Below are 15,718 nucleotides of genomic sequence, written 5' to 3'. Positions count from 1 at the left end.
TGTGCCGGGGTGGGAACGGGGTTCTTGACACATTTCCTGTTTGACTGCTTCCTGTCTCACAGAACAGCAAATGGCTTCACAATGGCCGGAAACTGGAGCCGGCTTCCTGTGCGAGTTGTGTTTTGTGGAAACAGATAGGGAAATGTCTCCGCAGGCCTCTAATACTGACAGAACCTGGCTAAAATCTTCTGATAGCTCTGATTGAAAGATGATTCTGTGTCCATTTGGGTTGGGTTATCTCCAAGTTCATGACTCCTACATGATACAAATGCAATTTTTTTTTAATTAAAGGTGTTTGTGTGTGTGTGTGCGTTTTTGTTTGTGCGTTACAGGAGAGAACTGTGAAACCTTGATGGCACCCTGCAGCTCCAAACCCTGCAAGCATGAAGGAGTGTGTCAGGAGTCTGAGGACTATCAGAGCTTCTCCTGCGTCTGTCCTGAAGGATGGCAAGGTAAACATTAGTGTCTGTATACCTGTGTGCCCAACTGGAACTGTTTATTGCTAATTTGCAGCGGAAAGGTAGCACAGTTCTACTGTGTGCAGATATTATGTTACAGAAAAAGAAGCCCATTTTAGAGTACGGAACGCCAGTGTCTGGCTGTTATATTCCAAATCCAAAATTCTGTTTCAGAATTTATTTATTTAAGTATTTTTCTAGTACTGACCTGAAAAAATGCTGAACATAATAATACTGAAAATGAAGAACAGAAAAGAAAAACAATTTGAATGGGTCTCATCTAGAACTGAGTTTTGGTGTGCGACACATCCTTTTCTCTTCTTGGATGTTTTCACATTTTGTCTGAATTTGACCAATACCTTACTGAATTGTATGCTGTGCAGAGGATTTGTATTTTTCTTGTGTGTATTTATATAAAATCAGAAATAAAATCACATTTATTTGTCACATACACTACACAGTGAAATGGCGTGCCTTTCTCTAAAAAATAGGAAAAATAGACTACAATTCTATAGATTAAAATATTAAAACTATAGTAAATGGATGGTTTATAGACATACATACTCATTACTCCCTCCTGGGAATCAACTAAGTGTTGTCTATCTTATCCTGTTACCCATGTGTATTTGTTTTGTACCACTGTGAAATTTACATTATCTTCCTGTTTCCACTCCACCAAGGCCAAACATGTGAGGTGGACATCAAAGAGTGTGTGAAGAATCCCTGTCGCAATGGTGCAACCTGCCAGAACACTTTGGGCAGTTACCGCTGTGTCTGCAAACTAGGCTTCACTGGACGCAACTGTGATAGCAACATCGATGACTGCAAGCCCAGTACGTTCTCCAGTTTCTCTCCCTTTTCTTCATTTTCTTAATAAAGTATACGCTTTAGATTAGGGCTGCACTTTATGACCCAAAATCAAAATAACGATTAATTGCACTTTTTACCTCGATAAGGATAAATGAACACATTGAATAAACACATTGTTCTAAATCATTTTTTCTGAAGTTAAAATGTTTCCAGACAACAGACGCTGCTGTTGTTTTGGGCACAAGTTGCTCAGTTGTGATGTTTGAGTTATCCTCCATTATGCTTTCCATGAGGCTGACTGGTCAAAACGAAGTCATGTGACTACACACGCGGTAGAAGGTTTTTAAGGAGAAAGTAGGCCGGTCAATAGTAATATATTCTCGAAATTATCGTCATGGGAAACATATGTCGATAACATCTTCAGAATTTCAATGTTTATACATTTTTGATTAATCGTCCCGCTCTACTTTAGACTCACTGCAAACCAAAAGCTGCATTTATCAGGGACCTCAAAACACATGCACTGAGCTAAGTGTAATGTTTTCCGTCACCCCTCCTCCTACAGACCCCTGCAGCAACGGAGGCCTCTGTAAGGATGAGGTGAACGGCTTCCTGTGCACCTGCCTGCCCGGCTTTCGGGGCACAAAGTGCGAGGAGGACATCAACGAGTGTGAGAGCAACCCGTGCAAGAATGGAGCCAACTGCACCGACTGCGTCAACAGCTACACATGTACTTGCCCGCCCGGCTTCAGTGGGATCCACTGTGAAAATAACACTCCTGACTGCACTGAGAGGTACAGAGCTCACAGATCACATAGCACCGTACTAGTATCAAGAGCTCAGTATATCAGATTCAAACCCTACGGCTTTATTTTAAGAGATAAATCAGACAGGTTAGCACTGGTCCTTGTCTGTATTTACACAGATTGGTGGGTAAAGGCATCTGTTCTGATCAACAGGTTCACTTTCATCCACTTAATGTTAATGTAGACTCCATTTTCTTGTCCACCACTGCCCCCTCTGGTGGAATATTGATGAACACAAGCTGAATTCAACATCTCTTGTATTGCAGCTGCCCTATAAACACAAGGTTTAGTAGTCTGTATTCTAAATGAGCTTGTAACTATTATTTGTTAAAATACCAAGACTGGTTTCCCTAAACACCATCAAAGCAGCTCCCCAGTGGGAGTTTGAATTTGACGTGGGGCATTTCTGGAAAAGAAATATTTGCTATTAGTTAACTGTGGACAAATCAGATGTGAATTAGCCTGCATGTTCAGGTAATGAGAGGTTTTATGATTTGCTCTCTTCCTTTCTTCTTCCTAAAAAGCTGCAGAATACTTTACAACTCTTTTTGGTGAATTTCATTAAACATCTTTTTTTTCTGCAGCTCCTGCTTCAATGGTGGCACCTGTGTGGACGACATCAACACCTTCACCTGTTTATGTCCGCCGGGTTTTACTGGGAGCTACTGCCAGCATGACATCAACGAGTGTGACTCCAAACCCTGTCTGAACGGCGGCACCTGCCAGGACAGCTACGGCACCTACAAGTGCACCTGCCCGCACGGATACATCGGACTCAACTGTCAGGTAGGAGGGTGGAGAGTGGCTGTACGTTGAGATAGCCTATCTGTCTTTGAAATTTTACTCCAGTCACTTCTCTTATCAAGTCTTTTAAAAGTAAACTTTGTTTTGGTGATTGGCAAGTCAAATGTTGTCTAGGTACAAACTGGGATGAATGTGGTGGAAAACTGAATGTGTTAATTTCTTAATGTATTACTTAATGTATTGCTGTTGTTTCTCTAGCCTTTGATTTCTACAACCATTTTGTAGTAGGACCTGCTTAACACTAAAATACGCTATAATGATTTTGACTTGTATACTTGTTTTGTCCTGCAAATCACCCAATCAAAGCGTTCCTGGGATATTTAAATTGGTAGAATCTATTCAGGTTGAGACTGTTTTTGCACCTTTTAGGCCTTAGTTCGTTGGTGCGACTCGTCACCCTGTAAGAACGGGGGAACTTGCTGGCAGAGGGGAACTACCTACAGTTGTGAGTGTGAGACTGGCTGGACGGGACTTTATTGTGATGTCCCAAGTGTCTCCTGTGAAGTGGCAGCCAAACAGAGAGGTTAGTTGGGAGTAACCTGGGTTTGGCCAAAGGTGCTCTTTTGTATATTCAAATCAAAATTATCATATATTGGTTGTGAGCTAGTGTGTTGGTGAAAATTAAAACAATAAAAAGCCCACTTTTCCATCCTTTCTGCTTAGGAGTTGACGTTGCCCATCTGTGTCGTAACTCGGGTCAGTGTCTGGACGCAGGAAACGTTCACTACTGCCACTGCCAGATTGGATATACTGGAAGTTACTGTGAGGAGCAGGTGGACGAATGCACCCCAAACCCCTGCCAAAACGGAGCCACCTGTACTGACTTTTTAGGTGGATACACCTGCAAGGTAACAGCACCCAAAGTAAACAACGCATGTAGTTTGATTTGATTGTAATTCAATTTTACATTGCATTTTAAATGCTACTGAAGGATTAATTTAGGCATAATGTGCAATCCTTTTTAACGCTATCAGAGTGCATCAGGTCTAAATATAATGATAACATTTTACCTTTCATAGTAACTTGCTGCAATTTAATTAAACCTCAATTAATGTTGCCATTTTCCAGTGACAATCAGCACAATCATACAATGTTAATTTTAATTTTAATTGCAAATTTAGTCTTAAAGGCCACTCTACTTGGACGTTTAAAGGTCTTTTTACATCATCTAAAATTATTTTTAAATCTCAAACCCCAATTTTGTGTCATGAGTTTGTTAAAATGCCTGAATGTACAGCAGGCTTCCTTTAAGCTAAAACAATTCTAGGCAGTCCTTATAAAGAGACCTGGTTATAAATAGAAGACACAAAGCTTGGTTGTGTTAATCTCCTCTGCAATAAAGGATCTGCTGGCCTTGGCAGGATGCAGGCCAGAAAACAGCCAGGTAAACAAAAAACATCTTTGTTTCATGTCAGACATTGATTAAACTTTCCCCTCTCTTCTCCCTTCCTTCTTTTCCTCCTCAACTTCTTCTTCTCGTTTCTTCTCTGTCTTGTTACTTCTCTCTCTCAGTGCATGCCAGGATATGTGGGGACCAACTGCTCTGACGAGATCAATGAATGTTTCTCCCAGCCGTGCCAGAACGGGGGCACCTGCATTGACCTGATCAATACCTACAAATGCTCCTGTCCCCGGGGAACCCAAGGTCAGTGGACCCCACACACACTCCTCCACACCACTCCGCCTCTCCATCCTCTCCTCCTTGTCTGTACACTTAATTAATTAGGGCTTAAAAGCAGTCAGGGCATGTCTGCAAAACTCCTCCCGACTTGCCTCCATCCTTTTCTCTACTTGTCAAATACACCATTGATTTTTCTCTCACACATGAAGGGAGTGTGTGTTGTAGTTCAGCCCAAAGTGCCAGCGGACTTGGGTGTGTCCCAAAAAAGCCGACATGTTGAAAGATATTTTGATTAAAAAAACAAAACAAAAACATCTTAAAATAGTCATTTTTTAGATTAACAATTTTAAGACTCATTGTTTAAAAAAAAAAACTTAAGGAATCCCTTCCCTGTGTCATGTCCTGCTTGGTTTTAAACTAAAGCATCTAAACATGAAATTCTATTTATTTGTCACTGTTTTTAAGTTTCCATTTGAATTTATGTGATTCATTTCTGGACACCTCAAACCTTTTCTCTTTTTTTAAACTTTAGGCCAGATAATATTTTTGGCACAATAAGGCCTGTAAGATATAAAGACACAGTTACCACACCTCTAACCTATTTGTTTTTTTTCCAATCTTTACTGAGAAATATCCACATTTTTAATTATTTTTATCTGTAGTGTGTTTGCGCTGCAAATGTCATTTTACAAATCAGATTTTCACCTGAATGATTGTATCATAGATTTATTATAATCAATATTTACTATTTTTTTACAAGCTAAACGTTGATACATTCTTACAAAAGAAAACAACATCAGTCTGCAATCATACAAGGACAAGAGATATGATTTTTTTCATTGGCGTTACCCTCATTGGACCATAATGCAATTCAGCCTTGAGACATTTTGTATTACTGAGGGAATTATGAGGCAGTTTTTCATACATCACTGTTTTTTTTCTGTGGCTATAGATCAGTCATTTATGTGTAGAGCGCTCTGTTTAATCTCACAAATAATCTTTCAATGGTTGTTGAATGTCATCCGGTTGAGAGAAAATGGTTACACCAGTTAAGTAGATAACATTATCACAAGAGTGTCCCAGGAATGCATTGAACATCACAGATTACATGTTGCGAATACAACAAGGAGCAAAAGTTTCTATGGAAAGCTTACTTGTCCCTCTTCCTCCGCCATTCCCCTCCCTCAGGTGTGCACTGTGAGATAAACATCGACGACTGCAACCCGTTCACCGACCCAGTCACCAAAGAGCCCAAGTGTTTCAACAAAGGGAAGTGCGTGGATCGAGTCGGAGGCTACCACTGCATCTGCTCTGCGGGATACGTAGGGGAGCGCTGCGAAGGAGACATCAACGAGTGCCTCTCCAACCCCTGTGACCAGCGGGGCACGCACAGCTGCATCCAGCTCACCAACAACTACCGCTGCGAGTGTCGCACCGGATACACAGGTGAACAGCTGCTCAGGGGTTACCTGGTCCGCCATTTTGTGTCAGTTTAGAGAATGAGAATTGTTTTTCGATTCCCATGCCATGTCTGAGTAGAATTCTTTGGGTGTTGGTTTGACAAAACAACTTTTGGGATATTTTACTGACACATTTTACTGTTTTCTCACATTTTATTGGCCTAAACGAATAACCAAGAACATAGTCAATAAATACATAGATTTTTTATATATATATATAATACGTTGCTGCCTTAAACTGAAATCATTGTGGAAAATATGAGGTTATTTTTGGTTACAATTACATAATATTAACACATTTTTTTGTTTGACTTCTGACAGGCCAACGCTGTGACACAGTGTTTGATGGATGTAAGGGAAAACCGTGTCGCAATGGAGGGACCTGTGCTGTAGCCAGTAACACCCCACATGGCTTCATCTGCAAATGTCCTCCTGTAAGTAGCCACGCACACGTACACGCACACAGACACACACACACACACACACACAATATATATTGTTTTAATAGAGCTGCAAAGATTAATCGATTAGTTGTAAACTATTAAATCCATCACAAACTATTTTGGTGATCAATTAATCGGTTTGAGTCATTGTTTATAAAAGAAATTAAAAAAATTCTCTGATTCCAGCTTCTTACAGTAAATGTTTATATTTTCTAGTTTCTTCACTCTGTGACACAAACTGAATGGACATTCAAGGACATCATCTTGGGCTTTGGGAAACATGACATTTTTCATTTTTTTTGTTGACATTTTCTGACATTTCATAGATCAAACAGCTAATTAATTAATCATGAACCAAATTGACAATGAAAATAATCATTAGCTTCCGCCTTACTTTTTATAGTTGAAAGGTAGTAAGCTCTGAGGTATTTGCTAAAATAAATTTGTTATGTTAAAATGTTATGTTGTTATATGTTGTTTTTGTTCATATTTTTTTTATCCAGGGCTTTACTGGTTCCACATGTGAATATGACGCCCAGGCCTGTGGCAGTCTTCACTGCCGCAATGGAGGCACCTGCATCTCCGGCCACAAGAGTCCCAAGTGTCTGTGCGCCCCGTCATTCACTGGGCCTGAGTGCCAGTATCCCACCGACAGCCCCTGTAATTCCAACCCCTGCTACAACGGTGGCACGTGTGAATACACCACTGAGACGCCATACTACCACTGCGTCTGCCCCACAAACTTCAACGGTCTCCGATGCCACATCCTTGATTACAGCTTCCAAGGAGGGTTCGGACACGACATCCCGCCGCCGTCTGAGGTGGAGGTCACCTGCAACATTTCGCTCTGTGAAGAAGCTAAGCACAACAAGTTCTGCGACGTGCTCTGTAACAACCACGCGTGCGGCTGGGACAACGGAGACTGCTCGCTCAACTTTGACGATCCGTGGAAGAACTGCTCTGCCTCGCTGCAGTGCTGGCGATACTTCAACAACGGAAAGTGCGATTCACAGTGTGACAACGCTGGATGTCTCTACGACGGGTTTGACTGTCAAAATCTGGAGGGACAGTGCAAGTAAGTGGTGTTTGTAACTAGGTAGATAAGATTAAAATTCAAATGTCATTAATTTAATCCAAATTAGAGTACCCCTGACTTTACCTTTTTTTCTTTAGTCCTCTGTATGACCAGTACTGCAAGGATCACTACGCTGACGGCCACTGCGACCAGGGCTGCAACAATGCTGAGTGCGAGTGGGACGGCTTGGACTGTGCCAACAACATGCCCGAGAAGCTGGCCGTGGGACAGTTGGTCCTGGTGGTCCACATCACCCCAGAGCAGCTCCTCAACAACTCCTTTGGCTTCCTGCGAGAGCTGAGCCGCGTCCTCCGTACCAATGTGATATTCAGGAAGGACACCATGGGCGAGATGATGGTATACCCGTACTACGGGAACGAACACGAGCTGAAGAAGTACAACGTTAAGCGCTCAGTGGATTCGTGGTCCGAGGTTCCTGTCAAGGTGCTGAACGTGGTGAAGAGGAGCTTGTATGATGGGGCAGACGAGAGCAGAAGATTGAGGAGGGAGCTGGATCACCTGCAGATTAAAGGGTGAGCAAGAAAATTTGATTTAATTCAATTTCATTTATAGTGTAAAATCGTAAAAGAAGCCATCCCCTTTTATATATATATATATATATATATGTATGTATGTATGTGTATGTATGTATGTATATATATATATGTGTGTATATATATATATATATATATATATGTGTGTGTGTATGTATATATATATATGTATCTTTTATTTACACAATTTGAGTATGTGCTTTCTTTTCTGTCTGTAGTTCAGTCGTCCACTTGGAGGTGGACAACCGGCAGTGCTTCCAGCAATCCACTGAGTGTTTCCAGAGCACCAATGATGCCGCAGCTTTCCTCGGGGCTTTGGCCTCCAGTGGCAAACTGGATGTTCCCTACACCATTGAAGCTGTCTTTAGTGAGTACATCCCACACTTGTTTGCATGAGTCAAAGAAAATGTGTATATACATATTATACTGAAGTTAAATGGCCATACCAGCGTGTGTTAGTCCATAATTACAGATCCTCAATACATTTTTGCATTTTTAGGTTTTTGGACATATTTTCTAAATGATTCCCACCATCCATTTTTTTTATTCTCTCTGTACGCTATTAAGTCCTTTTGCATATTTTTAAAACTCATTTGAGATGTATAATTCATTATAGTGGTCATCAACTCATTGTGTGGTAATCTGCACTTGTATAAACACTATTGAAACACACATCAAGGAGCAACATGTTGCACTGGGCGACAGTTCATTTTTAGTCAATTCCATATACACCATCCTGCTGCTGGAGATACTCCCTAGTCCACCAAAGGGTATTAATCCACCCCTGAAACTAGTGCACAACAAATGAATTTGTATTACTATTTGAGTAACATTTGCTGAAAACTGTAGTGCCCAGCTGTGAAAGGGAACTAGGATGAAAACTATATACATGTATGTAAAGATGATAAAGTTGAAAGACAAACTAACGTATTAGTGGTTTTCGTCTTCATGGGATTCATTCGTTGACAACAGTAAGCATATCGAATATCGCCAGCGTCATCTTTTAAACTGCATAACCACACAAACTTTGATGCAGAGTTGATGTTCTCTGTGACAGTTGCACTACTCAAATACGATCCAAGACTCTGGTAAATGATTTTCATATGTGTCGAAACCAAAAGCACCCGCAAATGGTCAGAGAAAAATCTAAAACACAACTGAAAAGTTTGCACAAGGATTAGTTGTAATGTAAGATAAACGCGATCCACCGTTATGAGCCTTAAAGGCCTTCCTTTAGTCTTGACACATACATACTCATGCACAAGTGGATAAGACACGTGCTCTTCCACACTCAAACTGGAAGTATCCGTTGTGCCCTCTGGTCGGGTCCTAACCCTACCACTCTTTGATTGTGTATTTGTTATGCAGCGGTGAACAAATGCAATTGTGAATCTCATGGCCTAAACAATCAATCCTTCTCTCTGTGTGTAAATCCACTGGCTTCAGGCTCCAAAATGGTTAATTGCTGCAAATCAACTCATCCAACCCCCTACTCACACAATGTAACACTCTATCTCTGTCTCGGTTTCTGTCTTCCTTTCATAGACATGTACACATATACATCCACACATAGCACACTCTCACATGCACACACACACACTTCATCCCACAGTGTGAGGGGCTGCTGCAACCTTCACCTCACTGAATGTAATACCAGGACTTAATGCATCTCTAAGGGTTTAGGTTGGGGGAGTTTATCATTTCAAAATCGTTAGTGGAAAAAAAAAGAGAAGGGGAAAAATTGATCGGGAGTGTGCTAGAAGTTGGGAGTCTTTGTTATCTCGAAAATCCTAATAAATCCTTCGTCTTTACAGCTTAAAGCGCGTGCAGTAATTTGAAGTTCATTAATCCCCCTCCTTTTTTTCTCTTAAGAAGAAATGGTAAAGTTGTCTCTTGGTACCCTGGGTTGAAAAGGGAGAGAGGAGGTGCTGGTGTTTGCCCCCCCTTTTTTTCTTCTTTTTTTATCACGCCCCATCCCTTTTTTTTTCTTTTTTGATAAAAAGTGGTTAGCAATTCTGATTATTACTGAATAGATAGAAGCTAGCTTTACAAACGGTGAGCATCCTCAGTCAGTTTCTGGCGCTCGCTGCTGACTGCGGTGTGTTTTGGAGTGGGAACCGCGAGGCGAGGAAGAGCCGGACTAGCTCTGCTCGAGCAGCGGCTGGTCCTAGGTGTCCCGGTCTATCTTCCGTTGGTCCGCGTCGGTTCCTCGGCCCATCTTGACCATGCTGTCCCTTTCCCTACCAGGCGGTGTGGACCCACAGCCTCCACCGGACCCCTATCCAATCTACTTGGTCCTGGGCGGCGTAGGGATACTAGCCTTCCTCGGAGTGGGGATGGTGGCTGCACGAAAGCGCCGCCATGAACACGGGCGCCTCTGGCTCCCCGAGGGCTTCAAGACCACAGAGACAAGCAAGAAGAAGAGACGTGAGCCTGTCGGAGAGGATTCGGTGGGATTAAAGTAAGTTTACATTTATTCACCAGTGGCGCTCTGTACCATTTGGTACCTGTTTCTTTGTGGGTCAGGTGAGGGGCTAGTTCTGATGGTCAAAATGGGTATAACTGGTTATCAGTCAAATTTGGGAAAGGAGGGTTTCGCCTGGATCATTAATAATAATGGCATAGTGGGTTTAGGTGCGCATTAATTGACTTGTTGGGGCAAAGGGGTGGGGTATGGATTTAATCAATGCTTTTGTTTTTTGCCATTGCTGCACCATTAATGGTGAGTGGCTCGGATGAGATGGAAGCATTAGAGAACATGGATTTTTACTGGGATTTCTGCTTCATCACAGGCCACTGAAAAACACTTCAGACATTTCACTCATGGATGACACCCAGAATGAATGGGGAGAAGACGAGCCTTCGGATGCAAAACGCTTCAGGGTAAGGAAATAGAATCATTACACACCAACAAAACTTTTAGGTATATGTTTATTTATTTTTTTAAACTTTTTAAACAATTTCTTACAAAAACTAATTCTGGAATTTTCACATTCCTTATATGGGATATGAAAATTACATTATTGTACTTTTTTCTGAAGATTGTTTTTGAATAATTTTATTATCTCATTAAATGAAAATTTGATTTTTGTTAAATTATAATAAGTGGTTTTCTCAGTTTTCTAACCTCATTCTGTCCCTGTTTTAGCAGTTTGACGAGCAGGCTATACTGGAGGTAAACGACCAGACGGACCACCGCCAGTGGACACAGCAGCACCTGGACGCCGCTGACCTGCGCATCCCCTCCATCGCTCCCACACCCCCTCAGGGCGAGATTGAGAATGACTGCATGGATGTTAATGTCCGGGGACCAGGTGGGTGACTTAACACTTACTTACTTATTTTCTATTAAGAAAGTGGTTGGGAGTTCTGTGCTGTACGTGGACGCGTGTGGAAAGAATCACTGGATGTGGTCTTAATTTGGTGAATTTTCGACTCGGCTGTCTTTGTTAAAAAAAGACATATTCCAAATGTAATTGTTTAATACATCAGCATAGCTCTAATTGTGTGTGAAATAATGTATGGAATCACTTTTAGGAAGAAATTGTGACTTATTTAAGACGATTAATGGTATAATGAACAAAAATAATTGTTTTCTGTTGCATAAAATTAGACTTTACTCATTTCTTTTTTCTGTACTGGTACTGGATTGTTTCCTCTCTTCAGACCACTAAAAATACTTCAAATTAAATCATTTGAGAAAGAAAAACTATGCTTTGGTAGAACTGCTCACACTTATGTCCACAGCACGGCAGTAGGGGTCACAAGAAGACAGTGATTTATTTTTAACAGGTGACAAGCCTAAAAAGTATTTAGCAGTTAATTCTAGAGGTGTGTGTGTGTGTGTGTGTGTGTGTGTGTGTGTGTGTGTGTGTGCTACAGTGTTCTCACCATTTCAAACCAAAGTCCCACTTATAATCCTGAGCCCTTACTATAAGAGCTTTCCACGAATCAGAAACCTGCATGTTAATTAACAACAGCGCAACGCTACAAACGCTTTATTTTTCATTGCACTTCTTTTCAGCACAACTTATTTCACACATTTTCACCTTTCTAGTGTGTGTATGTGCATGAATGCATGTGTGTCTGGATTGATTCACATTTCTTCTGTGTGCGTGTGTGTAATCGCGCATGTAGGAGTTGCTAAAGCCCCATGTCCTCAGGGTAAAGGATCTTCTTCAAAGCAGCCGGCTGGAAGCCAGGCGCCTGAGGGAAAACACTGATTCCTGATCAGATTAATCATTTGACCAGTAATGGGCCTCTGGTTTTTTCTATTTCACATTACAAAAACCAATGAAGGCATCAAATGCAAAAACCCAATTTTGTAGTAAGTGCCAAACTCCCTGAAGAAAAGCTATGAAAATCAAAGTAATGGGGTTAACAAGTTGAGAGCACACTTTTTCCCCCCGTCGTGGATCGATGCACTTGAATTGACCAAATCTGCTAGATCTGGGGCTTGCTATCCTTTTGAAGAGGAGAAAACCTATTCAAGTCGACTGACTGAGCTGCCTCTCACAGTTAGATATTAATGCTTCATTTTTGCAGCGGTGTAGCTTTAGCAAGCCCCGGCCTCTATCCCCCTAGCTACGCTTTCCTTCTGAAGCTTCTCTTGTGCCGGGGCCTTGATCAGAATCCATTATCGAAAAAGAGAGAGCTGTGATGATTCAACCCAGGCAAAAGTGTCAAATCCCCATTCGATTTGTTTGTTTCTTTGGTTTTGATCTGCCTGCTGCTTTGAAGTGCAGGCTCCTGTCTTTCTGTAGCAGCCTGTGTTCTGCTGACCGTGCAGTCTGTTACCTACAAGTGGCTTTTTTTCATATACCTCTTTTATTTCTCCCTCCCCTCTCTGTCCAGATGGATTCACACCGCTGATGATTGCATCCTGCAGCGGGGGAGGTTTAGAAACAGGCAACAGTGAGGAAGAGGAGGATGCGTCTGCTAATGTGATCAGCGACTTCATCTACCAGGGCGCTAACCTTCACAACCAGACTGACCGCACAGGTGAAACCGCTCTTCACCTGGCCGCCCGCTACGCCCGCTCTGACGCTGCCAAACGCCTGCTGGAGGCCAGCGCTGATGCCAACGTCCAGGACAACATGGGCAGGACGCCTCTGCATGCTGCTGTGGCAGCTGATGCCCAGGGCGTGTTCCAGGTGGGTTCTCATATGCCAAATGTAATACCCCATTATTTCCTTGGTGGTATAGTTATATTAGTTGTCCTGAAATTAAAGTAAGGATTAGTCAATATCTTATACACCAAACATTAGGTTCTTTCTAGCTCTCAAATGTGCTGCTTTCCTTTGTTTTATATGCTATTTAATTGAATAATTGTTAGTCAGACAAAACAATCAAAAACAATCAAAGATATCACCTTTGGCTCCTGGAAACTGTGATCGTCATTTTTTAAAACTATTTTTCTGACATGATAAATTCGTCACTTCACAGTCCATCGAGCTGCAGAAAAGTATAGCTGTCAATTTATCTGCATACTATTGCAGACCAGAATTACCAGAGGTTAGAATTACCTAAAGTTACTCATATGGTAAATTGTTATTTGTTATTATAATAACTGAGTCAACCTTGAAAGTATGAAACTTAGATTATGTCAGTGGAATCCTGTTTATTTTATAAGGAGTAACCTATTCTATGTCTCCATAGATTCTGATAAGAAACCGCGCCACAGACTTGGATGCCCGCATGCATGATGGCACTACACCCCTGATCTTGGCTGCCAGGCTGGCAGGAGTGGAGGGCATGGTGGAGGAGCTCATAAACTGCCACGCTGATGTCAATGCAATTGATGATTTTGGTAAAGATTCTCTTTTTAATGCCACATCTAGGGGCCTAAAAGTAATTGCAATGTAGTGCTGAATGTAGTCAAATGTGAAATAGCCATAAATGCATCAAAATTCTAACAAGATCTAATAACACTGTTTTTGTCGCTGCAGGTAAATCAGCCCTACATTGGGCCGCAGCAGTTAATAATGTGGAGGCCGCAATTGTGCTTCTCAAGAACGGTGCCAACAAAGACATGCAAAACAACAAGGTAAAAAAGCAAACTGTCTCTTCCTGCTCTTAGTTCTGTGAAACATCTTTCCGCCCATCTGTGAATCTCTTAACATGTTGTCTTCTTTCTGTCTGCCACAGGAGGAAACCCCTCTATTTTTGGCTGCCAGGGAAGGAAGCTACGCGTCTGCCAAGGTCTTACTGGACCACTTTGCTAACAGAGAAATAACTGACCACATGGACCGCCTACCCAGAGACATTGCACAGGAGAGAATGCACCATGACATTGTGCGGCTGCTGGACGATTACAACCTGGTACGGAGTCCTCACATGCATGGGTCACTCAGCACCACATTATCACCCCCTCTCTGCTCGCCCAACGGCTACCTGGGCAGCATGAAGCAGCCCCAGCCTCAAGGCCAGGGCAAAAAGGCACGTAAGCCTAGCGCCAAGGGCATCGGCTGCAAGGAGGGCAAAGACATGAAGGTAAAGAAGAAGAATTCGCAGGACGGGAAATCCGGGAACCTCCTGGACGGCTCAGGTGTACTGTCGCCAGTCGACTCGTTGGAGTCTCCACACGGCTATGTTTCTGATGTGGCCTCGCCGCCCATGATGACCTCACCTTTCCAACAGTCGCCATCGGTATCCTTGAACCACCTGCAGGGTATGTCTGATCCACACCTGTCCGTAAACCACATGGTGATGCCAAACAAGCAGGAGCTGGCTCGGATGCAGTTTGACCCCCTGCCTCCCCGTCTTACCCATCTGCCTGTGTCTGGCTCCGGTGTCCAGGGCGCTATAAATGGCCAGTGTGATTGGCTGTCCAGGATGCACGGCAACATGAGCCAGCCAAGCCAGTTCAACCCAATGAGAGGAGCACCGGGTGGTCAGGGAGGTCTGCACCCAGGAGGGCAGCATGGGATGATGACCTCCGTCCACAACGGCCACCCCAACACCAGCCTGTCTCAGATGATGACCTACCAGGGGATCCAGAATACAAGACTGGCTCCACAGCCCCACATGATGCAGCAGCAGGCTCAGCAGATGCAGCAGATGCAGAACCTGCAGCAGCTCCAACAGCAGCAGCAGCAGCAGCAACAACAACAACAGAGCATCCAGCTGCAGCACCAGAACTCTAACACGACCAACAGCCAGAACTTCATCAGCGGAGAGCTCAGTTCCCCGGAGCTCCAGCAAGGCACCGGCAACTCCAGCATGCCCATCCACACCATCCTGCCGCAGGAGACCCAGATGATGCCCTCCTCCATCAACCAGTCAATGCCCAGCAACCAGTTCCTTACTCCACCCTCCCAGCACAGCTATTCAGGGCCCATGGACAACACCCCAAACCATCAGGTCCAGGTGCCTGACCACCCCTTTCTGACCCCCTCCCCCAGCTCCCCCGATCAGTGGTCAAGTTCATCTCCTCATTCCAACATGTCTGACTGGTCAGAGAGCATTTCAAGTCCACCGACCAGCATGCAGTCTCAGATTGGACATATACCTGAAAAGTTTAAATAAAAAGCTTGTATCATTGCACCCAGATGAGCTGCTGTATATTTTTTTATAAAAAAAAGGCACTCTTTGTTGAAAAAAGAAGGAGAAAAGAGCAAACACAATTTAATAGGACATTTTTTATATGCTTTTCTACTAACAGCAACACCTGTGTTTCATCCATTTT

General features: G+C 42.8%; 1 protein-coding gene across 2 annotated transcripts in view; it reads left to right on the top strand.

The window, feature by feature from the left end:
* The window catches only part of notch1b (notch receptor 1b), a 42,884-nt gene that overhangs the window by 25,889 nt on the left and 1,277 nt on the right, over nucleotides 1-15,718 (top strand). The window contains exons 16-34 of one of the 2 annotated variants that reach the window (XM_032515450.1): nucleotides 333-452; nucleotides 1,139-1,291; nucleotides 1,834-2,062; nucleotides 2,659-2,860; nucleotides 3,248-3,401; nucleotides 3,542-3,726; nucleotides 4,391-4,523; nucleotides 5,688-5,945; nucleotides 6,281-6,393; nucleotides 6,906-7,477; nucleotides 7,576-8,010; nucleotides 8,250-8,398; nucleotides 10,279-10,492; nucleotides 10,824-10,914; nucleotides 11,183-11,345; nucleotides 12,886-13,184; nucleotides 13,690-13,840; nucleotides 13,980-14,077; nucleotides 14,179-15,718. The exon at nucleotides 14,179-15,718 is cut by the window's right edge and continues 1,277 nt beyond it. In XM_032515450.1, the coding sequence (XP_032371341.1) occupies nucleotides 333-452; nucleotides 1,139-1,291; nucleotides 1,834-2,062; nucleotides 2,659-2,860; nucleotides 3,248-3,401; nucleotides 3,542-3,726; nucleotides 4,391-4,523; nucleotides 5,688-5,945; nucleotides 6,281-6,393; nucleotides 6,906-7,477; nucleotides 7,576-8,010; nucleotides 8,250-8,398; nucleotides 10,279-10,492; nucleotides 10,824-10,914; nucleotides 11,183-11,345; nucleotides 12,886-13,184; nucleotides 13,690-13,840; nucleotides 13,980-14,077; nucleotides 14,179-15,558 (5,099 nt within the window). In that variant the 3' untranslated portion in view covers nucleotides 15,559-15,718. Of the gene's footprint in view, nucleotides 1-332; nucleotides 453-1,138; nucleotides 1,292-1,833; nucleotides 2,063-2,658; nucleotides 2,861-3,247; nucleotides 3,402-3,541; nucleotides 3,727-4,390; nucleotides 4,524-5,687; nucleotides 5,946-6,280; nucleotides 6,394-6,905; nucleotides 7,478-7,575; nucleotides 8,011-8,249; nucleotides 8,399-10,278; nucleotides 10,493-10,823; nucleotides 10,915-11,179; nucleotides 11,346-12,885; nucleotides 13,185-13,689; nucleotides 13,841-13,979; nucleotides 14,078-14,178 lie in introns of both variants that reach the window. The other variant, XM_032515449.1, reaches the window with a different exon arrangement.

Source organism: Etheostoma spectabile, chromosome 5 (genome assembly GCF_008692095.1).
Source record: "Etheostoma spectabile isolate EspeVRDwgs_2016 chromosome 5, UIUC_Espe_1.0, whole genome shotgun sequence".
Lineage (NCBI taxonomy): Eukaryota > Metazoa > Chordata > Actinopteri > Perciformes > Percidae > Etheostoma > Etheostoma spectabile.
The sequence above is the reverse complement of the archived record's forward strand: the minus strand, read 5'-3'. Positions and strand labels throughout refer to the sequence as shown.